Raw genomic sequence first — 24,681 nt, forward strand, 5'->3', positions numbered from 1 at the left:
ACATATGAGAGAAGTTTCTAAAAGGTTATAATAAAGCACAAATACCAATGAGCTGGACTCTAAATGGGAGATGTGCTAGATGTGCTATATTATCTCCTATTAGCTAGCACTCATATGACAAAGAATGTGGTGACAAAGGAAAAATAGTATCAGTTTGGCAGGTTAGGTATTGCCAGCTAACCTTTGACTGTTGAAAGGGCAGAGAGCAGCTTCTTATGAACTTCTCAGCACAGCAGTGGAAACCTAGACCAAAATGGTCATACAAACTTGCACTGTACAAAGCTGAACCAGCTGGTACTCAAATGACTTTGTCTGCCTGCCATTTGATGCTAAGGGACCCAACTCATGGTGAGCATGTTGGCAAGCACCGGGGGTGGGCATGAGCTAACCGTTTGAAATGGCCACCACACAGCCAGATATTCATTAAAAAAAAAGAAAGAATGGAAACATGTAAAACTCCTAACAGTTCTGAACAAATGGCTGTGGCATCACAGTGAATGTCCTAAGGTCCTAATACAGAGATGTATTCCTTCTGTACTGAATGGCACCCAGGGCAAACTGGTTGTCTGAATACCTTACCTGAGGCTGTCATTCTATATGGCACCATGAACTTTCTGAAACCATGTGTGTGTGAATAAGTGTGGTAGAGCCTTGATAGTAGCAGAGTGGCCTGTGCCACTTCAGATTGAAAGATAGAGAAGCCATGTTTTGAATGCCCCCTCCTCATTTTTTAAAAAACTGTTCTGCAAGTTAAAAACAAGCTCAGAACTCTTATCAACTCACATGGCTGCATAGGTAGATTTGTTATTGCCACTGCAATATACTCAGAATGCTATGGACGGAGTTTGCAGGGCTCAGCCAAAATGCTCCACGAACCCACATGCAACAGCTTACTGAACCAACTAGATTTTCACAGGTTTTCTAATGAATGTAAGCTGCAATGTACCATCCTGAGTTAGACATGTTCAGGCAAACTAGTTCCTAGGAACCCTTTTAACACATGACAAAAGCCTCATGGACAATCTACCCCAAGTAACTCCAGTCACATCAAGATGGGAAGTGTGCAACCATAAATTTTGGATGTTGCTTCTCATTATTTTATTCTTATTCTTCTTAATTTGTTAAAAAGATTCTGTTGAACTATTGGCAAGGATGAACAAACAGTGATGTGTGAAAATGGCAACAAAGACCAGTATCAGAAACACTCTTCATTCTTTCCCCCCTTGTAATTTGAAAAGTTGTTTTTACATCCAGTAGTTGAAAACAGGAGAGGGAGGGAATCATGGTACAGGATGCACACACAAAACAGTAAAAATGCCCAATTTGAACCTTTTATCTCCCTCCCTCATTACAAAATAGCACATCTCTCCCCAAAAATAATGGATCTCTTGTGTTCTGCATTTTATTTCCCGACCCTCAGAAGCAATCCTTGGAAATAAGGAATTTAATCTTGCTTTCAGGCCTCAGCGAGAAAACCAGGGTCTTCAAAAGCAAATATCTGTTTGATGTTGTTGTTGTTTGCAAAAGTTTCTAACAGAGCAGAAGCAGAGCTGCTGCAGAGATGAGCCACAAGACAAAGGGGGACGAGGCCGCTGGACATCCCAGGGTTGCTGCAGCCGCCACAAATGATTCCCAAGATGGGGTCAGAAAATGGTTGGGCGTTGTTGTTTTTTTAAATCATCATCATCATCATCATCATCATCACCACCATTATTAAAACAAAAGATTGGGTGTATGTGAAGTGGATGTTTCCATTGGGGTCCAAAGTGACATGTATGATGACAGACACAGGAAAGGAACAAGGGCGGGGAAGGGATACAGGGGGAAAAGAAAGAGAGAAAGAGAGAAAAATAGGTAAAAGAAAAAAAAACATCATAAATATAGAAAAAACAATAAGAATTTAAAAGGCTTATTTAACTTAGTATAATTTTAAAAAAAAATGTCCAAAAGGTTAGAAAAACAGAGCAGCAGCGGCAGCAGCAATGGTAATGGTAAAGGTTTATATGGAAGCTGGCAGCGAGAAGAGGAATTTGGAGAGGATGGAGGGTTAGCGAGCAAATGAGACGGAAATCAACACTGTGACAGAGGGTGCTTGGAGGACAAGGGAATGAGCTGGCAGTATTTGGCAAAGGAACACTTTCCAATGGGGATTTTCAATGCAAGAATAAACAAGCCCACTTCTACCTAATGCCCAGCCTGGCCAAGAAACTCGCCTCAACTTTGGGAATTGCCTCTGCCTTCCTAATCGTCCTTGGGTAGAACTCCATAAGCAGCTGCCCCAGGGAATCCTTGCTGGCAATAAAAACACCCACAACATCCAGAAATACTGGGGAAGAGATTGCAGCTTGTCTCCTAATAACCACTTGGGTCTCCCAAGAGAGGCACGTCTCAGACCTTAACTGGACTACAAACTTCTAACAAGTCAGCTGCTCCCATTTAAGAATACAGAATGTGGCCGACAGTACGTGCTGTTGGCATAGAGATTGGGACCTAGGGGTTTACCAAGCTGGAGGATGGGCACCACTGAACAAGGAGGGAGTTGAATCAAAGCAGCCTTTGCCAATTTGGTGCCTCCAGGAGTTTTAGGGTATAACTCCCATTAGTCCCAGCCAGAATTGCCATGCTTTCCCCAACCCCTCACCTCACTGCCAGCCCTGGACTTCCTTCCCCATGTGCCAATTGTGTCGGCATAATGTTGACTACAAATCCTCTGGGCAGAGAATGGTCTTGCCACATTCTGTATAGCACCTTCTACACCACACCAGAGCTAAATAAACCACACAACGGCAGCAGTGCCTCACACTCCATTAAAGGGAAGAAGAGGCCAGTCTTCTCTGGTCCCTCCCAGCTGATAATTTCTTGTGCACCTCTGCTAACCCTAAGGGCTTCCAACTGCTTTTCACCCCTGTTTTGTAAACTGTCACACTTTCCATTTGAACTTAAAGCAGGTTATAAAATGGAGCTGAAATGGATTTTTTAGTTTTTTCAAAATTTTGAAAGAATTTTCCAGCCAGAAAGCCAAATGCTTAAATTTCAGACTTGAACTTTGAAATTTCGCTGCCAGTTCTGTGACTCAGTTTTATGGCGTTAATGCCAAATTTCAACCAGCCAATTCAATTCCCTTTTAAATACCTTTTCCCTTTTTCTTTTAGTGATCTGGATCCAACAATAATTTGGAATGTTTGGGGGCTGGGGTGGGGAAGGGGAAGTCAAACCAGGAAGATATAAATTCAAATTCTTGGAAACAAATTTGAATTGGAAAACGCGCTTGAGAACCAAACACCACCACTGCCCTACCCCAGAATTTGTTACAGCTCTGGCCATGAAATTTGTCCTTCAAAGAGTTGATGGTGTGGAACATTAGAGATGCTGGTGTGGCAAACGAGAATATCAGTCAGTTTAGTATGTTACTGAGTGTCTCTGCTTAGTTAGGCGTAATCTTTAGGTGGCAAATGACACTGTGTCCACCTCAACCCTTCCGAAAGTAAGAGGAGAAGAGGCAAAATGCAAAGATTACCACAAAGCCCAAGTAAAGCCTTCTTCTCCAAGGTGTCTCCATCACCCTTACCCAAAAATGGAGCTATACGCATGGAGGCACAGGGCTTGCCATGAACAGGGGGTGAAGTCTTTAGCCTTCTCTCTGTTGCTCATCAAGTTGATGAATAAAATACACCACAAAAATGGGGGAAACATCACTGATAGGCAAAAAAGAGTAAATATAGATGTATTCCAGGCACAATGGGATTTATTTGTGGGTGGGGAATCCTCCTTGGGGACATGCTTCTAGCAGCAGTTGTTAAATTCAAGGGATACTGCAGTGATTCTAGTATCCCTTGCACTTGCCTGCTGCAGACATGTGCCCCTCCAGAAGGATTCTGCGCCCCCCAAATATGTCAGGCCTAGTATAAATCTATTTCTAGCTCCTAAAATGTTTTCCTCTTTTGCCCGTTACCTTCATGAGCCAACACAAAATGGATTAAGCAAACGAAGCCAAATATAAACATGGCCTTAATTTGCGTCATGAGGTTCAGTTCTTCTTGGCACAATGTGTGATTAAGCTGCCTTGGCAAGAAATGTTGAATTTTAATTTTTTTCTTATTACCAAGTATAGAAAGCTTAGGCTAAGAGGTGTGTGGCAAGTGAATGAGTGATTTTCCTCCTTTTGCTCTGAGTCCACGGCTCACTACATTACTTTCCAAATAACAGCAGCATGTTGCAACGTGATTTCATAGCCCAACATTCAGGCAGCTGCTCTGCCCCTGGACTCGGTGTTCTGCATTTGCTGTGCAATCAATATCTCAATGTGCCAAAACAGTTATTTTTGAGACACTATTTGTTCAAGGTCTAAAATAGCAAGAGTTCTGTAGAGGTGAACAATTTCATGGTCACAATGGTACTTAATATCAAGTGTCACCAGTGTATTTGCTAATCCCTAAGTTTGGTTTTGCCTGTGGTTGACATTTTAAGAAGGGGTGGTTAACCTGAGACTCTAGAAATGTTAAGATTCCATCAGCCCCAGCTAGTGTGGCCAATAGGAAAGTATGGAGTTATAATCCAGTAACATCGGGGGGGGGGGGCACAGGTTAACCACTCCTGCCAATGCCTTCTTCAGCTGCTCCAAAGCTGCTAACTTTTCCTCCAGGCATTACTGGCTTGATATATGGTATGCATTAGAAAGACTGAGTTAAGCTTTTGATTTTTAATAATACCATAAAGTGCCTTATTTACTACATATCTTCTGTGGTTTCTCATTTGTGTAAACACACCTCTGTGTGGTAAAAAATCAAGCTAGAACGCTTTCTTTGAATATTAAGCTGGCATCTCCTTTGGATATATTTTGGAAAATAGCCAATATGAAAGAAAGCAAAAAATCGCATGTGAAAACTAAGAAGGAGAAAAGCTCACACTTCTTGAGCATCTCATCTGCTTAAGCTTCAATGCCAGAGATGCTCCTGTGGTATGAAGGGGTAAAAAATCCACAGGTACATTTGAACGACAGTCCCTGCTGATGTTGGTCCTCCCCATGTTGCTGCAACTCCAGCTTCCATCAGACTTAGCCAGCATGACCAGTGGGCATGGATAATGGGTGTTGTAGCCCAGCAACATCTGAAGGTTTACAAGTCCCACAGGCCTGCTTCACAGCACTGGCCATTGGAGGAAAGGAGAAGTACATCGCCAGAAACAATGGCACGGGACCTGGATTTTGCCCTTTGCCTTGACGATGGGTTTGAAGATTCTCACCTGAGTGCCATGAGTTACAAGGAACCACCACTGAATGGACTTGGTGGCAGGGGAAATGGTTAAACCAGTTGGACTGTACTATGGATCAACCTATCGTGTTTGGTATGTCCAAGGCTGAGTAATAAAGCTTTAGATGGGTAACCGGTTATGAGAATGGCTGTAAGCAAGCAAGTTGCTGAGGATTTTGGTGTTTTTTGGTTTTTAAAAAACTCAAGCACATTAAAGGATGTGGCGCTGTTGCATTAATTCCAAGCAGAAAACAATGGCGGGAAGCTGGTTGCTGCCATACCTGGGATGATGGTTGGCTGCGCTGAAGTCCTGAAGGCATAATGCGCAGGCTTGGATTTCCCTTGCTGGTTCTCCGCAATCACATAGACCTCGTATTCAGCGTTCCAGTCCAGAGCCTTGAGTATGACATGGTCACTGCTTGAAGGAAGACGCATCTCAGGTTTCCATTCAGCGGAATGCTTCTGCGGAAATGCAGCGTGGGTTGTGGGAATGGATAGAAAAGGCAGGGAGGGCACTTTAGCAGTGAGCTGCTGTTTAGACAAGGCTATGATTTCTGAACATGCAAGACATCTAGATCCAGACAAACGGTTTCTCTCCTCCTCTCCTCTCTGCCCTAAAGTAATGCCTTTGGCACACAAGTGGTAGGAATTTAGGGAGCCTAGGAAGATGCCTTATAGCTTCTGACTGGCCGAAAAACGATTGTCTTTTTTAGCGGGGAGAGGGTCTTTTTACCACTTGCCATCAAATAACGAGAAAAGAAAATATGTCTAAAAGTAACAAAAGGGGAAATAAAATTGTGCTGAAATTTTCACAGGTGGTGTGCTGGGTTTGTCTTGTGCTTACCTCCCTTTTGAGGTGGCAGAGGAGTTTTGTGGGTCCCTTTCTTTCAGTGTATAAGTCACTGCTCTGGGGGTCTGAATTCTGCAGCCCCCTCGGGTACCTATACTTTTTGAAAACCCACAACGTTCTTGGCAGGGTTCTCCTGTAAGCACAGGAAAATGGGGAGACATCTCCCCATTCCACATATCATGAACCACTGGCAGTCAAGGAGGCTACAGAACACTGGAGAAATGTTTAATTGGAAGAAGAAGAAGAAGAAACACCACCTTAAGCCACTTTGAAAAGACAAGGTAAGCTCAACCCTGCACTCATGGAAAGCCTGCTGCACTCAATGAAGTGCAATGGTGGGATGCTTGCCAGCAGAAAGATCCAAAATGATCCAAAGCTGGGGAGGAGGTGGGGTTGAGCCCGGCTGAGGTTCTGCTGGATCCAAAGCCAGTCTCACTGCTGGCAGGCGACTGTATCAGGCTTGACCTGGACCTGATTGCTGTGTCATATTGCAGCTGGTGCAGGGATCAGGCCTGGTCACCCTGCCTCTTCTCCACCACACAGAAAAATATAAACATAAATACATTCGACTGTAAACAGACTGTACAACACATACCAACAACCCGCTTATGTCATGGGCTGGTTGGACATAAAGGTATAATGGGAGGAACCAGCTGGGGAACCACCAAGGGAAGAAGGCTCAGAGCCTGGGGTGAGACAACAGTGGGTGGTCAGAGGGAGAAGACTGGGAAGAGGTAACAGGACTTAGTGAGCTGAGAGCTGGTGGCAGAGGGAAGTCCAGAATCAGAGGCAGAAAATGAAGCAGGAGGGTGGTAGGAGAGAGGCTAAGATAGGCATAGACAAACTCAGCCCTCCAGATGTTTTAAGACTACAATTTCCATCATCCCTGACCACTGGTCCTGTTAGCTAGGGATGATGGGATTTGTAGTTCCAAAAATATCTGGAGGGCCAAGTTTGCCTATTCCTGGGCTAAGAGATAGAGACGAGTCAGGGCTGGTGCAGAGCCATGGGTGTCTCCTCCTGCTGCTGCAACAAGCTCCCTTCCCTGCTTGTCTCCCAGAACCAGAAGAGGCATGAAAAGGGCGAAGGAGAGGTTGGCTGCATGCAGGTGCAATCTCTGAGTGCTTGGGAAAAGCCCTGGAGAGGAGGAGACAGACAGCTGTGAGGAGGTAGGGACGTTCAGTCTGGGCAACTGAGTTTCACAGAGTAAGACCACTGGGAATAAGCTGCTGTGCTCATTAGGCCTGACACTCAACCAAGTCTTCAGAGATCGTGTTTCTGCTAATAAAGTGTTAACCCCAGCTTTGAGCTGTGTGATTACTGTCACTCCTGTGATGCCATAACAGCAACAGAAAGTTTTGGCTACTTCCTCTTATAAAACACCTAATAAAAACCCCTCTAAAATATAAAACAACATAAAATGATGAATAACATACAGATACCATTAGCAAAATGTTAAAAACAGGTGCATGTAACTGAATTATATGCCTGGCAGGCATGCTGAAATGAAACAGTTTTTAGCAGTCATATGCAATGGTATAGTAAGGATGCCTGCCTAAAGTTAATAGGCAGGGAATTCTAAAGCAAAGGTGCTGCTACACTGAAAGGTCAACTCTCCAAAGAATCCGAATGGACATTATATGGTCCTCGTAGAAGTGCAAGTAGTTCCCCAGATCAAAGCAGCCGATTAGGCACATATGGGGTAAAGTAACCCTTCAAATAACATGGTCCCAAGCTGTTAGAGGTAGCCAAATTGGTGCCTGGGCCCCCAAAATGGAGAGAGCTACAACTCCCATCATCCCAGAAGATTGGCCACATTTGCTGGGGCTGATGGGATTTGTAGTCCACAACATCTGGAAGGCACCATGTTGGCTAGGCCTTGGGTCAGAAGAACCAAGGAAATAACTTTTAATTGAATAAAGATGTGTCCTGGATTAGCTTAGAAGCAAGATTTTTGTTCTGAAACAATGCTGTTTTTAACACAAGTATTTCTAAAGACTGCAGGTAGCAAGTGCCTGCTAAGACACATGTCTGTGTCACCTAAAAGCAAAAGGCTGCTTCAGAATGATATGCAAACTTACATAAATTTAGATTGACTGAAGTCATAGTAAATGAAAAATGTTTTTAATCACTTGACAGCCCAGGAAACAATTCATAAAACACTACGCAGGGCTTGCCCAGATGACAGTGTCTTACTTACAACTCTGTATTTGATGAGATAGTGCCGAATGGGGGAGCCTCCATCATCTTGCTTGATGAGATTCACTTTAAAGGAGTTTCCATCTTCTCCCATCTGGCCTTCCAGCTTGGGTGCGCTGGGCTCACCTGCAAAAAATGGTACATTTCACATTTAACATCCTGTCAAGGATAAATGATTGGCTCAACTAACTACTGAAAGCATAAATGAAATCCCACAAGCATGAAATTCAAAATGGTTGCAGCTGTACGGCACACATTTCTTGTGTTCCTTCTGGGAGGACTTGCAGATTCAGAGTGCAGAATGCCAAACGTCTAAGTACTAACATGCTTAAATGCTTTCATCGAGGATTCTATATAGATTTGGAACCTATGGGGAACTTATCCCAGATTCTTTGACTCTTTTGGAAGGCAGTCACAAGCAGTTAGGTAGCTGCAGAACTGTCCCTCTTACCTAGTCGCCATAATGGGCAGATCATTTAGCACTCCAATTGGCCTACTTAACCATCCTGGATTTTTTTTCAGCTTAGCTACTACATGAAGTGATGTATGAAAATCCTATCTTGTACCCCAGATTGTAGCCATCCTTTGCTAGGATAACATTGTACTCTGCAAAACAGAGAAGGTCCTATCTGTTAATGTCAGTTTTGTTGTTTCTCATTTTTCTAGTCTTCCGTTCACATCAGTTTGTAACTTTTTAAAAAACAACAACAAAGGCCTCATGAATGTTCATCAGCATTTTAGTGCAAATTTCTAATATACACATTTCTGGATGCAATTTTGCTTAATATACATTTTACAACAGTTCCCCCTAATATAATGAATTATAAATGCTATTTTCACTAATATATGCATTACTATGAACCCTTTACCCTAGTATATACATTCTGTACACATTACTTGGCCGAAGAAGTGCATTGCAAAATCTGAAGATGTGAAAATTTTGAAGGATGCCCGTGCATTGCTTTTCATGTTGTTTTGGGAAGGTCATATTAGGTAGGTTTGCTTTTAAATGTGAATGAACCAAAGTCTCCCCATTCCTACTGCAAATTCTCTCTCCTTGACTGACTCTCCTGGATTGCTTCTTGCCCACAGCTGCTTACTCATTAGAACTAACAAAAAGGAACAGAGGTATTTGACCCAACCAAGACTTGTTATCTGCCATGTTCTTAACAGTCGTGCTCTCTCTCCCTCTCATCTGAAGAAGTGTGCACGCACACCAAAGCTTATACCCAGAACAAACTTAGTTGGTCTCCAAGGTGCTACTGGACAATTTTTAATTTTTTTTCTACTGAGTCAGACCAACACGGCTACCTACCTGAACCCCTTTCATCCCACAATTTCTTCCATTTGGTCTGTGACTTCTAGGCACAGGTTCAAGAGGGCTGGGGGTTTTTGACCTGACACTTTCCCCAGGAAAACTTACTATTTACTGCTAAATCAGAGCAAACACCAATCCACAGAAAAGCTGATTGATGTTTGCTCCAATTCAGCTGTGAACAGTCTGCTTTCCCAGGGAAAGTGATGGAACAAAAGAAAAAAACACCTCTTGGATCCATGCCTAGAAGCCATGGAACTGTGGATGAGCCTTAACACACACACACACACACACACACACACACACACACACACACACAAAAGCCTTCAGCCTGTTGTCTTCTTTTGGCTTTACAATATGGGCTCATCTACACAACCAACAAATAATAAAACTAGACTTGATCATAACATGTGGGGGAAAGGATACATTCCATAAGTTTGCTTATATGAAGGCTACAAAAGTGAGTACACAGGCAATGAGATTCTGACATCTCCAAATATTTAAAGAATGTCAGAAAAAAGGGCCAAGGGTTCCATCCTGCCCTCTGTTGTTGTTGCTGCTGCTGCTGTTTTCTCCCTCTCACATTACACTAGAATTCAGGATCTTTCAATGAAGCCAATGAGCAACAGACTCAGGGCAGACAAAAAGCTATTGCTGTCATCTTCCGGCTTGCAATTTCCCACTAGGGCAGTTGGACTGACACCGTAGGCAACAAGATGCTAGGCTACATGGACCTTTGGCCTGATTCTGCAGGGTTGTTCTCAGGTTAATATAAGAAGGCAAAACACAGTAAATTATCAAAAGGTAGCTTCAATCTGGTTATAGTTATGGAGGGTCATTTCGATTAAGAGAAAGGTCTCCATGATACAAAAACGTTTCCCTTACATCATGGGTGTGGCCAAGTCAAAGAATGAAGGAGACTATGGACCTCTCTATTCTAGAGTTGCTGCTAAATGCCTTCCCCAGCTTAAGGTGGATTAGGGGATTTGGATGTCAGAAGATTGTCAAGGCAACAGGGTTTTGATTAAAGCCTGGGAATTTCCTGAGCGCTCAGCACATCCCTAACATTCACTGCCTCTGAAAACAAATAAGCAGATGGCTTGGGCCCTCAAAGTACCATGTACCTAAAGGTGCAAAGTGGAAGGTGATCATTTCTCTCCCGGTACTAAACAAATGTGATGCCAATACTTGCAGGTTTTGCACAGAAGGAAGCCAATAACAAAGCATGTATTGCCTTATATCATCTTTTGCCTTTAAAATGTCCTTGCCCTTCCTTCCTAACTTAAATATCCATGTTCTGGGGAGCACGGGCGCTACAGCAGCAACAAATCAATCATGCTTCCATTAAGAGGCAAACGGCCTGAGCAAATGACAGGCACCCTCCCCCCTCCCCTGGTTACTTCCAGTGCCCTTTCTCCCTCATTTCCCCTTAGTGCCATTCTTGCCACCTGTCATGCTGACTGTGCCATGGGGGAGGAGGGGGAGGTAGGTGAAATCCATAATTGACTAAGAGGCTCCCGCAATCCATCTTTTCTGTGGGAACTGATTTGTGCTCCCCCTTCTTTGGAAGGCAACTTGCTCTGACATGGATTTTGGTCCTTTGACAGCCACTGAGGGAGCAAATGACAGTAACAGAAGGGTGAGTGAATAGGCTGCTTTCTTTGGGTAGTGGTTATTGATCTGTTTCCCAGGAGGTGATGAACAATTAATCCTTTACCTGCTTAACAGGATCAAAGGCTTTGCCCTCAATAACCTTTCAATAACCTTTCTTGGGATCTCAGAATTCACCTAGAGACTCTTTATAGATTAGGGTCCAGAGACTAGTTAACAAACTGGTACAGTACTAGGGTGTAAATCCAGGCCGGTTTGAAGTTACTTTTGACATGGCTTGCACATAAAAACCTTTCAGGTGGATCATGTCTTTTGCCTTTGGTCAACTGCAGGACATCTTGCCAAGCATATGACCCCAATGGCCAACACCCTACTCTTAGTTCCAAGAGTCTCGTATTTAAGTCAATGCCACAATAAGGTCCAACCGCTGAGAACAGATACATCCTCCGCTAATTTGTATAGTCCTTCTTTGAAAGCTTAAGACAAATTCATGAAGGATAATCCTATTGAGACCAGTTTGGCATAGTATTCACTGGGAAGGCGGGAATTCTGTACTGATTTGCTATGGATGTTTGTATGGGATGCCAATAAAAGGTTTGATGATGATGAATACCACTGAGACATGGCTTTTGACATGGTATTTTCAGTGGTATTTTCAGGGAAAAGAAGCATTTTGATTCTATTCAGAATGTGGAAACAGAACTTCCCTTGTCCGCAATCTGAAGAAAATTCTACTGGCTGAGCAAAGAGGGGCTCAACTGATGTAACAAAGCTGTTGCTCAAGTGCAACACAGAAAGAATAAGGCTCCTTGGATAGACTGCTTCATCTTCAGATGCAGGTTTGCTGATGGCGGAAAAAGTAAACAAGGACACTCAGGAAATTCTGGGGAACCATCGACAATAATAAGTACTTCATTTCTACTACACTGCAGAACCAAAAGAAATAAAGAAAGGGAAAGTGGCCCAATAAATGTTTCTCTCTACCCGCCCCCACCCTAACAGCATACTAGCACTCAGCCAACGAAGCAGTCAGTATGTGGAGGAACTTAATCTATAAAACTATAATCTACCTATGAAACTCAGTGAGACAGAATGCTGTGGTGGCCAATAGTGCAGGATCTTTAAAAAGGATTAAGAAAAATTCACAAGGTGAGGGCCTAGCAACATATTTAGGGGTAGATACTAGGAACCAAGATCTGACTGGTGAGTACTGGAGAAGACTGAAGTTTGGTCTGATCCAGCGGGTCAATTAATGGGCTTTCACCTGACAAAGAAATTTGACAAATCAGTTTCACAGCAGCCCTGATGCTGTTTGTTTAGGGCAAGTGTGGAGACTTTTTCTTTCGTTTTTAATAAATGCAAAATGCCTTAGGACTATCTATAGCAGAGAGGTGGAACACCTTTGCTGGTTATAACTGCACCATTATTATTATTATTATTATTATTATTATTATTATTATTATTATTATTATTAACTTTTGTCGTGTTTAATTTCTCACTAGCCAAACACCAAATCAGTCCTAACTCTGTAGAGACAGCTGAAGTGTTCAGAGAGAGAGAGAATTTCCTCCAGCATTAATGCATTCTGGAGCATAACCTAGCAAAAATGGTTTGATTAGGAAGTGTCCTAATTCATCCCTCAGGGTGCATGTGTGCATTCTTCAAAAAAAAGAAAGGTAAAAAAACAAAACACCATGCTCTCCCCACCCCTCATTCCAATAATGATTGGCGAGCAGAAGCAGCAGTGAGGTCTTGTATGATTAAAGCTCTGGTGCTTTTAGTGAAGTGTGCCTTGTATATATTTCCAATTCCATTAGGGTGCCTTATCAGGAATAATGGGAAATAAATTGCCGCTGTCAAAATAAATGAACAAAAAATTACTATGTGATGCATTCCCCCTAGTTCCTCTTAGTATTCATGGCCCCAAGTGTAATCTGTACTGGGTCACGTCCAAACTCATAGGTTGGGCTTTCTCGGCACAGATGATGCCATGCCAGTCTTTGGGAATAATCTGACTGGAGAGCCCTTCATTTCAAAGGAGGCTGTGCAGGAAGGCTTTGAGGTCCCCTTTGGCTTTTTTACAGAGGCCACGCCTACAGACAGCTTGCCAAAACATCCAGCACACTTCTTGAACTCACTGCCACAGGATGCACTGGTAGCCACTAGCTTAAGGACTTTACATGTGGGCGGAGCCATATCTGCCAGCTTGTCTTTTTGCCCTGCAAGATCTACTGACACAAAGAGACCACTCAAGGCTCTTTCACAAATTACATTAAATGTGTGGAAGAGGGCAGAATCCATGGTCATGAGGCATTGATATTTCATGTGGGTGGGTGGTACAAAAATACATCCATAAAATTAAAATAGAGCTCACAATACATTAGTGCATCATCTAGAAACCTCTTGTTGCATAGGAACATTAAGAAGAGCTATGGTAGCCTTCATCAAAAGATTTCATCTAGATTTCATCCTGTTTCTAGTAGTGGCCTGAAGACACGCCTAGCTTGCTCAAGTTGTGAGTGCTAATTGTACTTCACGGAGGTTTCCTAATACACAGTGTATGGCTAATATTCTAGCTATCATCAAGTGGAGCAGGTGTTTTCTGAAATCTGTCGATCAAGAACTGGGGTTTTCTGGCCCTTGAAGTGTCCTTAGATTTCTGCCTCAAAAAAAAATTTTCTAACTGAAAGGAACAAAGTGTGTTGCCTACCTTGCTGGCCACCAACCCCATAGTCAATTAGGCCAGACACTATTCTGACTGCTGCTGCTGCTAATGAAGGCTGTAGGTTTTGCAAATCCCATTACAGCACAAAGCAATTCAGCAGTTACAGTGCTTGAAGACGAAGTTACATTGCAGCGCAAATTAAATGGGGACAAATGAGTTCTGACAGGCTGGGGGGAGGGGGGGGAGGCAGTGTACCAGGTTACCTCTCCCGGGTGTCGTAAAAGCATTGAGATGATAGTGAAATAATTACCTTTCCCCCACAGCCCTTGCAGATTATGACTCTCCTGTCCCCTAAAGGCCATAAACGAGGAGGGATTTCCTGTTGTGGAGCTGGGTAAATATTTGCCCATATTATGAATGTGGCACAGGCTAGTGCCAAACTGGTTTTGTACACAGCTGACCTGTGGCAGCTGATGTGAAACCATCTGGGCACTGATGCAAGCTCAGTAGTAGCATTGCTTGCTCACCACTTGGAGGTGAGGCCAAACTTGCATTACTTGTCATGTGCTTCTGTCGTCTCCAAGCGATGCTCATGAGTTCTGGGATTCAGAGCTCTTTGCTTTATATCACCAACACCACCACCAGCAGCAACACATCTTTGTGAGGTTTCTACTACAAAAGAAGAGCTCAAGCATGTCTGTTCCTTCTCCCTCAACCCAGTTTCTCCTTTATGTCACCACATAGCACATTTGCCAGAATGTAATCTACCTTGTGGTGTCATTTCCCTGTAGACTATTTATTTCAAATAGGATTTTTTGATAAATTCTACGGGAGAGTTCTCAAAAGCCTGGATACACTCTCAGTGATTCTGGCTATGAAATTATCTTCTGTGATGCTGTTTTAATTCCACAAGGGCTCTGTACAACATATCGCAAGCCCCTTCCTTCTAGAAAACTGCTCAAAGCTTAGTAGCAGATGAAGCTGCCTTAGAATGAGTTAGAAGATTAGTCCATCCATTCCAGGGACAGAACCTGGGACGGACCCTTCTCTGCATGCAAAGCATATGGGCCCTTCCCCCAGGCAGACCTAGTGCCTCCAAAGGAGTTTTAAAGAAACTGTAATGAACTGAAATTAGCATCACTCGAACTCAGAATCATCATATTGCAAAAGAAACACAATGTAGGTCTCTCCTATTCTCTATGGAATTGTGTTTCACAAACCACAGTGGGCTGTTAAAAGCCTAAAATTGTGCATTTGGGGTTAGAAACACGAAGCTTAACCCGGGCTTGGCTATGCTTGGAGTAGACCCATTCAAATCTGGAACAGGTGTGTATTAACCATCTTCTTCAAACAAGAGCACTCAAGCGTTCAGTAAATATGTGAGCAGGGTTTCACCAGCTAGTTGCACCCCAAACACCGGCACAATACCCATGCTCCGAACAAGGGATGCAGACACAGCTACCATCTACAGCAGGGATGGGGAACCTGTGGCTCATTCTGGCTTATTTTTTTATTTACTGCCTTAAATACTGCCTTTCTGCCAAGGAACCCAAAGTGGTTCACAATTTTAAAATACTAAAATGAAGAAATGGCATCAATATAGAGCAGCAGAGATCCTCTCTCACGCTGACTGAGGGCACCCATGGCTTCATGGCCTTCCTTGCCTCTGTCTTAAGACACAGAGGTCTCTAGTGGCCCCTGACTCAACAGTTCTCTCAGGCTATAGGTGGTTCTGTTGGGGAGTAGTGGGTAGTGCTTGCTGGCTTGGACATCTCACATTCTTCAGTCACACCTGCTACACTGGCACAACCCTTTGGCTGCAGCCTCCCAGAAGTTATAGTTCAGATGTTGTAGGACTGCAACTCCCATCATCCCTTACTACTGGGCATGTTGGCTAGGGCTGATGAGAATGGAAGTCCAACAGCATTGGGTGTGTGTGGATAGGTTCCCCATCCATGTCCTAGAGCTCAGTGGAACTTACTTCTGCATAAATGCATGAAATGAGTTTGGATAATTCCATTTTACATTGTGAATGAGAAAATGTTTTTTGTTAGTCATATATGCATGCCCATTTGTTACCCTGAAGGGACGTTACGGTCCCCAGCTGGAACATGCTCTCAATATAGCTAGCACTTATAAGCGAATAGTGTGAAAAACTGAGCTGCACTCATTTCAGAGTAGGAATAAATGTGAGTGAGGGTGGATTCGTGGCAGGAAATGTTTAGGCATCAATATGGCACATCCATATTGTGTTTGGTGTTTTTAACCCAAAGCACAAAATTTGGCCAGAATTTTTGGCTTAATCACATCACCAAGCTGTAAAAAGGGGGAAAAAAATGATAATTATCCAGGCATAAACTCATGTAGATTAGTACTATGATGCTTCAGCAAAAACAAATAACAGTTCACATGTTTAGTACATTAGTACAGGGGCTTGGCCAAAAAGCCCCCCCCCCCACAATTTAGGTCAAGCTTTAAATAGTTCAAAAGTTCGGCTGAGCCTTAGTAAGAATATTCTGTCCGAACCAACCGATAATCTTAGCATAACTCTCAAGTGCCACTAGCTGAAGAGAAAAAGAAGTCTGGTTATTAAAAAGTTCATACAAAAGATCATGCTCAGAACATGCGCATGAAACTGAAAAGAGAAAGGAGCTGGGAAGCCAAGATGACAGCTGGGAGAGCAAAGGGAAGCCCATTTACACAGTGACTTCAGAGTTTATTCTGTTGGCTGTTAACTTCTAGGAACACAAATGGATCCTGCAGTAGACTCTTGAGGTGTGAGGTACTTCTGTTCATAATTTCAGACAGGCTGTGGCATTCTACCCCAAAGAGATGTGGTTGGCCTCTTCCTCCAACTTTAGGTGAGCTGTCAAGATTTTTAAAGTTATTTTTCCCACCTAGCTTTTAGGTTTGAAGCTTTTATCCCCCCTATGAATCAAACTGTGGTTGTTCTATACTGCTCTTGGATTTAATATTTTTAAAACTGGTAGTATTATATTTCAGTTTTTTATTGTAAATTGCTTTGGGGACCCTCTTCTGGGAACCAAAAAGTGGTATATAGACAATCTTATAAATAAACAAATTGCTGTGGGCCTCTTATGCTTTAGGATAATAAAATTAAGTGAATATTCAGGGTTGAAGTCAAAAGGCTTCCTTTTGTGCAATGGCATGCAGTCAGCTAGGTACATTAGGACAGGTGATTAATCATTTGCTTTTATCTGAAACTGGATAGGAGACCATTTGTAGCTGTGACCTCAACAAATACATTTGTAGCTGTGACCTCAATGAATACAGCAGCAGCTGCATAAAATGTGGCCCAGGTGATCCAGATTCCCTCTGCCTACATGGCTGCCTTGTCAAAACTGGCAGAGGTGGATACTGACTTTAGACTTCAAAACAAATCCTAAAAGACTGCAGGAAAAGACAAATCATTTTTAGAGTAAGGACTTTAAGTGGTGTAGTGATTAGAGTGTTGGACTTAAATCGGGGATATCTGGGTTCCAGTGCCCTCTTTGGGCCAGTCACTATTTCTAAGTCCAATCTAATTCACAGGGTTGTTACGAGAATAAAAAAGGGGGAGAATGGACTCCAACCCAAGATCTTTGGAGGGAGAGTGGTAAAAACGGATAATCAGAATCATTAAATTTGGGACTTTGAACCTTGGTGAGTCCAACCTCAACGCTCAGGGCAGGATCTGCAAGACAGGATGCAACTTAAAAGTGCTCATGAGAAGCGGTCATCCAGCCTGTGCTTAACTGAGTATCTCCAGCAAACCTCCAGAGGCAGTTTGTCATTGTCAAGTAGGAACTACCTTCTAACATATAGCTGAAATCTGCCTCCTTGCAATCTCCACACACTGATTCTAGTCATGTCTTCTGGAGCAACAGAAAATAAGTCTGCTTCAATTTCCATGTCTTCCTTGACCTTCTCTTCTTCAGACGAAACATACCCCAAAAAGGGTGGTGGTGAGGTTTTGGCAGTAAAATCAATTGCCTCCTTACTTCAGTTAAGTAAAAGTGGAAGGACTCCTCCATAAAATAAGCCTCCTCCAACCTGCTACATATTTCATACAGCCTTGGCCATCTCCACTGAACAAGAATATCCTTTCCCCTTCTCATCTCTTGCCACCCAACTTCACCAATTCTTTCCCTTGGCCACTGTGTAAAATGGGTGAAAAATTGTGACAAAAATGTTTGCCACAGTTTCTAACCATTACTGGTGCCCATCACAAGTGGAGAGATACATGAGGTGGGAAAAGAAAAAGAAAGGGGGAGTGGGTTAAAGTTAATTCACAAATAAATGACACAGGTGTGTAGGGGGGGGGGGTGAAAGGTTGTGCAAAATCAAGATGGCTAGATGTTAGTTCCATGTGGATGTCGCCCAAACATCTGTGGAAGGAGAGGGAGAAAGGGCCAGTGGCTTGTCTCCATGCATGCAACATCTGATGGGTTACTGGGGTTAGTTTTCCTGGCTTACCCCTGCCTAAATGCTTCCCACAGTAAAGGGGAGGAAAAATCCAAGACATGAGAGTCAAACAAGGTGAAATGCTCAACTCTTTGGTGGGTTTTCCAAATGATCTATCTCCTGGGAAGCACAAATGCAGGGGTTGTTCCTCTCTCCTTGAATGGTGCACATGGAGTGTTAAAAGTGAGATTGCAAGAATCGCTCTAGGAAATCCATTCCTTTGTTGCTGCCATCAGCTCTTACAGTGGAAGGAAAGTAAACATATTTCCTTATGTCGCAAGGGCCAAATCATTTGCTTCCAGATTATGGAGAAAACCACTAGGTGTATCTTCAATATGGCTTTAGTACTGGTGTGAAAGTCCCTTCCTGGCTTGCAAAATATGCTCAATTAGTAGAGAAGCAAGTGGAGTCCACAAGATACCAGACGTCGTGGTGTTATTCCTACTGCATGGATTATTACGTGCCAGGCAAGAAGCTTGCTGCTTGGTTATGCCTATATGCATGTGTGTGTGTGTGTGCGCACAGATAAACAATACATACACATACACAACCATCCTCTGAATTCTTTCCACAATGGGAATGAATTTCTAAGCAGTTTCCCCCCTCCGTCTTCTTATTTATGCTAATTGATTAAGGTGCTCTTAGGAGGAAAATTATGAACAACTGAATCCTATGGCCACATCCAAGACTCCTTGGATGCGTGGCCAGCACTAGAGATGATGCTTACTCAACACAGGGAAGCTGACCGGACTGCCAGACATGTCGGTCTGAGGACTCCCTTCTCTCCATATTATGTCACACTCTGCTTAAGCATAATGGAGGAAGGAGGTGAAAATGACCCTGGGCTGCAGTTTTGAAGCACAATGCCTAGATCTACTCTGTGGAACTGACCGGAGGCTTTGAATCAATGCAGCAACTCAGGGGAGTGTAACTGCGTGTCCAAGGTCTCCCACATGAGAGATTGATGTGGTAGGGGCAATTTAGTAAGTGTCAGCATTAAGTACAATCATATCTACATCAAAGCTATGTTCCTTGGTCTCCCAGTAGAGGCACCAGACAAAAACATTCCTCTTTACTCAGGCCTTTGGCCATTAAATAATCTATGGCCTGTTAAATGGGTGGACTATTATGATTATTCTATTCTATTCTTACGCTGTATTTTGTGTTTTCTGTTTTTATTATTTTGCTGTGTAAATTATGTTCTTAATGTTGTGCACTACTCTGGGATCTTAGAGTAAAGGGCAGTATATAAATTGAATTAATAAAATAGAAATAAGCTTAGCAGTGCACTAAAAAGGTCACATGCAAAAGAGGCTCTCTGCATCAATGGAAGCAAATGATTCAGTCCAGCTTTCTGACTGCTGTGCTATCTTGCCAGCTCAGTAAAAGGATGGCATGATGGACTTTAGTTGGTTTTGCATGCAGAGAGAAGGTGTTGAACAAAACTGTAAAAATAATAAAAGGTTATAGAAGAAAATTTCTGAGTAATGGAAATTTAGAAGTTCCTGAGCGGAAAGTGTATTTTTGGATATATAAATATATATATATATGTATATATATTGTCCTGTGCAGAACTTGTCAACCAATCAGAACAAAGCTGTGTTTTGTTGTTGTTTTAATTTTTACCTTCTGTTCACCAGCGTGGACGACATCAGCAGCACCATGCAAGCCACATGACAAAGTCACATGATACGCACGCACATGATTTGGTTGAAAGGAAAGTGGAGGAGGTCACATGAAAAATACAAAAAAAATTTAAAAACTGATGTAAACAATGGGCAAAAAGAATCAACAACATTCATAGATTAAATTAAAGTCTAAACAAAATTAAATTAGCCACTCCACTGAAACACTGGGGGAGACAGTAAAACAAAAAAACAAAAACAAAAAAAAACACCCACCAACCTGCAAACACAAGATTATTATTAAACAGGAGAAAACACTGAGTTACTACAGCAAGAGATCTGGTTGGTTAGGCAACACTGGGGGTTGCATATTAATTAATACTAAGGTCAAGAAGAGAAACAAAATATATATATTGAGACAAGAGAAACCTTTCTCATAGAAATCAAACTGGCATCCATAACACCACTAAGGAGGAACACAAAACAGAAAGGAGGGAAAAGTAGTGTTATTTAGAAACAGCTCGCCCACATGAAAGAAGACTGTGGAAAGAAAAGTTAGCTTCTTGGATTTATTGCAAATGGAACTTGCTGTCTCCTATTGATGAAATCTCCTCCCTGTAGGGACAGAAAAGCAAAACAAGCAAACAAACAAACCCACCTACACATCTCTTGGTAAGGAAAGAGAGAAAACACAATTAAATTAGTCTTTGTCTGAGGAGCGCTGCCGTGGATACAGCCAGGTAAGGAGAGTAAGATAAATACAGGTTGCTTAGAAACACAACACGCTCAGATGAGGTCCATGTCTGCAGCACAAGCTGGCCGAGGGCCAGCTGAAACAGCCAAATTAACACAGGAGGAGTCTGAGGGGGTTGAACAAAATCCTGAAGGGTGTGCGTGTGTGTCACATAACCATTTCACCGCATGAGCAAGCTCACTAGTCAGTTCAGATCACATGGCAACCAAAAGATCTGGAATGCATTTGTTGTGCAAGCTGAACATCCTGGCTGATTTGCAAGCCAGCTGCTTAGTGAAACAGCTGTCTGAGTTCTTGGGCACTGTGATGAATTTGGCTTATATTCCCTCTCTCCATGGGCGTAGCAAAGGGGGGCAGGGGGGGCAGCTGCCCCATCAAGTAAAAAAATAGAAATGCTTAACTTACTGACCTATCATGTTGGTTCTTATCCCCCTAACAAAAGTCCTGCCCCCCCCCAACAAAAATCCTGGCAACGTCCATGCCCCTCTCTCTATCATGTTAATGCTTATTGATTCAGATGTATAGCATGCCTCTTTCTGAAGGATTGGGGCAGGCAACAGAAAGTAATACACTGAATTAATGCTGTGAGATCATAGGTCCACCTAGGTCAGTATTGCCAATCAACACTGAGTAGCAGAAGCTCTCCAATGTACTCACTAATGGTTCCTTGTGATGTGTGGGGAGCCATGGGGTTCTGTCCTGGGCCCGTTGTAATTCAACATCTTTATAAACAACTTCGATGAAGAAATTGAGGGATTCTCATTCAAATTGCAGATGACACCAAACTGGGAGGGGTAGCTGATTCCACAGAAGACAGAATTGGGGTTCAATATGACCTTAACTGATTGGAGAACTGGGCCCAAACTAACAAAATGAATTTCAATTGGGACAAATGTAAGGTTCGACACTTAGGCAGCAGTAACCAGCTGCATAAATATAAGGTGGGGGACACCTGGCTTACCATCAGTACATGTAAAAAGGATCTAGGGGTCTTAGTAGACCACAAGCTTAACATGAGTCAACAGCGTGGTGCAGCAGCAAAAAAGTTAATGCTATTCTAAGCTGCATCAACAGAAGTATAGCGTGCAGGTCAAAGGAAATAATAGTACTGCTCTATTCTGCTTTGATCAGACCACACCTGGAGTACTGTGTCCAGTTCCGGACACAATTTAAGAAGGATATTGAGAAGCAGGAACATATGCAAAAGAAGGACAACCAAGATGATCAGGGATCTGGAAACAAAGAATTATGAAGAATGGATGAGGGAATTAGTATGTTTAGCCTGGATAAGGGAGAAATGAGAGGAGATATGATAGCCATATTCAAATATCTAAAGGGCTGCCACATTCTGCAGGCATTCAAAAGGGTGATGTTCATAGGGCAGATGTTTAAAAACAAACACCAATCCTTCTTGTGCTCCATTTTAATGGAGCTTTTGTATCACAAGCACTGTGTTTAAACAGGTTTGATGAAAATGGAAATGTAGAAAACAGAGAAGCTGTTTGATATCTTCTCACTCAACGGGACATTACACATTGCTACTCAAGATGAGATACCATGTGCCTTCATAGAGATTTGGTATTATCTATAATCCATCACCTCTTTGCATTACGTTCTCTGTGAAATAGTAAAGGTAAAAAGGTAAAGGTAAAAAGGTAAAGGGCCCCTGGATGGTTAAGTCCAGTCAAAGGCGACTATGGGGTTGTGGCGCTCATCTCACTTTCAGGCCGAGGGAGCCGCTGTTAGTCCTCAGACAGATCTCCAGGTCATGTGGCTAGCATGACTAAACCGCTTCTGGCGCATGGAGGACTGTGACGAGTGCCAGAGCACATGGAAACGCTGTTTACCTTCTCACCACAGCAGTACCTATTTATCTACTTGAACTGGTATGCTTTCAAACTGCTTGGTTGGCAGAAGCTGGGACAGAGCAATGAATCGTTAAAGGGGGAAAAAATCACACAAGTTCAAGCAAGTTGTGGAAGGTCCACAAGGATTACCTTGGAAAAGGCCCCCACTCTTTCCTCTCTCTCTCTCTCTCTCTCTCTCTCTCTCTCTCTCTCTCTCTCACACACACACACACACACACACACACCTAGCAATACTTTTTGAACCTGTCAAGGCTGCTTCTACTGCAAGGGGGTGGCCCCTTCAGCTGGCAGCTCATGGGGTCCTTATATTTCAAGGGGCTTCAACTCCTCAGGCTTTAGACATACGAGTTTTAAATCTGAGGTGCCAAAATATCTTGGGCTAGTATTGAAAATGGCACCCGGCAGAATGATGAGTATCCAATGTGCTTTGATTACATCTTAGATGAAGGTCAAATGGGAATTTCTATATGGATTCAGGCCACTCTGATGGATGACCCTTACCAGGACAGAGACTTCTCTGTGGCTTTCAATATCATTGACCATAGTATCTGGCTCTGTGGGAAGGGCACCAGGGACACTGTGCTACAGTAATTCCATTCCTACTTGCAGGATCACAACCAGGGATCATTAGGAGAGTCCTCTTCAGGCTCATGGCAAGTATGTTATGGGATCCTGCAGGGCACTATTAGTGCTACTCAACATCTATAACAAGCCATCTTGAATGGTCACTGGGAGTTCTGGGGCAAGCTACCTTCAGTGATCCAATGTCTGGATGTGGGCCAATGAACATCACCTGAATCCTAGGAAGACAGAGGCTTTGTGAGTTGATCATTCCTTGATCTGGAAGACGAGCAAGCTGCTTGCCCTGATCATCATTTAACTTTCTTTGAATAAGCAGGTATGTCATTTGGAGGGACTCCTGGAACCCTCCTCAACTTGAGGAACAGGTGGTCTGGATGGCCTTGAGTGCTTTTTATCAGTTTCAACTGGTATGCCAACTGCAGCTTTTCCTAGATAAGGACAACCTGACCACAGTAGTCCATGCACTGGTAATGTCAGGACTGGATTACTGCAAGGCCCTCTATTTGGGGCTGCCCCTGGGTCTAGACAGGAAGACTCAGCTGGCACAGAATGGTGATGATAGTGATGAACTACCATCAACACATGACACCAGCATGGAAAGAATGTTCCAAAATCCGAGCTTGATAATGTCAAGAATGTTGAGATTGTTAACCCAGGCAGATCAGGCGATCTGGGGAGCCAGTAGGGAGCTTGCTGACATAGTTCTCAAGTTTCAACCAACCAGCATCTCCTGTAGGGTGACAGTTGAGATAAGACACCCTTTAACAAAAGAAGTTTACTAAACTATTGTTTTATTTTTAAATTCTTTATACCTGAGCCACTCAAGCACAGAAGCTCTGCAGTGGCTTTATAAGGTAAAAAGGTAAAGGACCCTTGGACAGTTAAGTCCAGTCAAAAGCTTTATACTGTAAATACAAGCACCTCACTCATCCATTACAATGCCCCAGCAATAAATGAATCCATTTCCTTTTCTTTCCCCCCTTTTTCCTTTTAGGGATCTGCATTCTTGCCTTCCAGCCCAAACTTTGTTAAATCTCATATATATATTCACAATAATGACATAAATTGCAGATACCTACATATAATAAATATATATGACACTTAATATTTTACCACATGGAAAAACTATTGTAACTCCATAAGTAAGTTAAATTTGTACTACAGAAATTCAATAAGCAGGTTCAATTTATCTTAAAGTTCTTTTCTTTCTTCTTTGACTTCTTTCACTCTAATCAATTCCAGAAGTCTATACATTGTTGTTACCCTTCCACGTTTTTGTTAACCATTCTTTCACTGTTGGTGGTGACTTTCACCCAGAAATTTGTTCAACGAGCATGCAAGCAGTTACTAATAGATTCCAAATTAGCTTTTTTGAAAAAGTTTAATTGTGGATCTAAATACCCTTTTTCATACCTTTGGGCTCACACAGTGGTAAACGTGAAGAGATAAGATCACTGACTGAACAAAGATGAAGGGATCTTCCGCACTTCCTCTTGTCC

General features: G+C 42.8%; 1 protein-coding gene across 10 annotated transcripts in view; it reads right to left on the reverse strand.

The window, feature by feature from the left end:
* NCAM1 (neural cell adhesion molecule 1) overlaps positions 1-24,681 on the reverse strand; it is a 220,553-nt gene that overhangs the window by 19,590 nt on the left and 176,282 nt on the right. For 9 of the 10 annotated variants that reach the window (XM_081172478.1, XM_081172476.1, XM_081172481.1 and 6 more), the window contains 2 exons: positions 8,300-8,424; positions 5,531-5,711 (listed from right to left, as the gene is read on the reverse strand). In XM_081172478.1, coding sequence (XP_081028604.1) covers positions 5,531-5,711; positions 8,300-8,424 — 306 coding nt within the window. Of the gene's footprint in view, positions 1-1,074; positions 1,611-5,530; positions 5,712-8,299; positions 8,425-24,681 lie in introns of those variants that run through there. The other variant, XM_081172477.1, reaches the window with a different exon arrangement.

This window comes from Podarcis bocagei (assembly GCF_964188305.1).
Source record: "Podarcis bocagei genome assembly, chromosome: 15".
Lineage (NCBI taxonomy): Eukaryota > Metazoa > Chordata > Lepidosauria > Squamata > Lacertidae > Podarcis > Podarcis bocagei.